Raw genomic sequence first — 1,629 nt, 5'->3', positions numbered from 1 at the left:
AAGGCCGCATAACGAGGACTCTTGGAATCTGACCAGAGCTCGGCGCCGCGCTATGATGTCATCAGCCTTCGAATCCGGTCTTCTAAGGATGCGTCCTAGGTTTTCGAACAGAGTCATTTGCTCATCTGGTTGCTGTAGAGTCTATATCACCTGTTTCTACCTGAGCCTGGTTGCTGTAGAGTCTATATCACCTGTTTCTACCTGCTGATCCAGGAGAATCAGTGACTGGATCCAATCAGTTGGTTTTGCTTAGATAGAAATGTTTAATCTGACTGGATTATCTGATTGTTCTGGATCTATGAAGAGGACAGGATGAGAATTGGATCATAGAAAGAAACAGAACAGAATAGAGCCTGAATATTGAACCGACCTCTCTGCATAGTTTAATCACCTGTTGCCATCTGATCAGATCAATGGATGAATTGAAATGTGTGTTTGTGACTGGATGGATTTTTATTTTTATGGATTTTTATTCAATGATTTTAGATCCGATAATAGACCTTTTCTGAGTAGATTTAGGGCAGAAGAAAAAAATAGATTGTCATCTATGGATCTTCATTTTCTTCTGGAGATCAATTCCCTTCTTCTTTTCACTATAATCCCCTAATTCTCAGCCTCTAAGCTCACTGAAGGTAAAGTCATTCAACCCAAGAATATGGTAGTTCCTCTGACAGCCTAATGGTTAAATCAGTTCAATCACTTCCACTAACCCAGCTGATCATTCTCATTTACCCTAGATCCAATCAGCTGACTGTAAATTTTAAAAGCGGAGGCCCCTCATGGGTTGCCCCCATTAGGCTGTAACACGAATCCCCCCTAAAATTAAAACACTATCAAATTCTGCTGGAATAAAGTGCACCACCAGGTCACATGACTTACTCACCTGAAGGTGAATTAAAATGGCCTCATTGCTTTTATTGGTTTGGTTTAGTGGAGTTTGATTGTCTAATGTGAAATTAAATTGATTTTTGATTCATTTAGATTAAGTCATGAAATGTTTCAGCTTTCATTGCAGGTTTCTAACTAACTGTAAGGTCATTTTTGAAATGTCTTGTTTAGAGCAGACAGGTTATTTGTTATTAAGCCTGTAAATGAAGCATTAGCTTTAGCACTTGCAGTAGAAGTGACGCTAGCAGCTAGCTATCATGCTAACTGGAAAGTCGTTGTTGATCTCTCTTGTTTAGAGCAGACATGTTATTTGTTTATTAACCTGTAAATGAAGCATTAGCTTTAGCATTAGCAGTGGGAGTGATGCTAGCAGCTAGCTAGCATGCTAGATGGAAGGTCATTTTTGAAATGTCTTGTTCAGTGCAGACAGGTTATTTGTTTATAAACCTGTAAATGAAGCATTAGCTTTAGCACTTGCAGTAGGAGTGATGCTAGCACCAAGCTAGCATGCTAACTGGAAGGTCGTTGTTGATATGTCTTGTATAGAGCAGACAGGTTGTTTGTTTATTAACCTGTAAATGAAGCATTAGCTTTAGCATTAGCAGTGTGAGTGATGCTAGCAGCTAGCTACCATGACAACTGGAAGGTCATTGTTGACATGTCTCGTTTAGAGCAGAAAGGTTATTTGTTTATAAACCTGTAAATGAAGCATTAGCTTTAGCATTAGCAGTAGGTGAGATG

At 39.2% G+C, this 1,629-nt stretch overlaps 1 protein-coding gene across 1 annotated transcript in view; it reads left to right on the top strand.

The window, feature by feature from the left end:
- The first annotated feature begins 44 nt into the window (after positions 1–44).
- Positions 45–1,629, top strand: part of LOC107080929 (cubilin-like) — a 23,285-nt gene continuing 21,700 nt past the window's right edge. Inside the window, exon 1 of the mRNA XM_015369143.1 lies at positions 45–99. Coding sequence (XP_015224629.1) covers positions 53–99 — 47 coding nt within the window. The 5' untranslated portion in view covers positions 45–52. The remainder of the gene's footprint in view (positions 100–1,629) is intronic.

This window comes from Cyprinodon variegatus, unplaced genomic scaffold (assembly GCF_000732505.1).
Source record: "Cyprinodon variegatus isolate N-32 unplaced genomic scaffold, C_variegatus-1.0 Scaffold2517, whole genome shotgun sequence".
Classification (NCBI taxonomy): domain Eukaryota; kingdom Metazoa; phylum Chordata; class Actinopteri; order Cyprinodontiformes; family Cyprinodontidae; genus Cyprinodon; species Cyprinodon variegatus.
The sequence above is the reverse complement of the archived record's forward strand: the minus strand, read 5'-3'. Positions and strand labels throughout refer to the sequence as shown.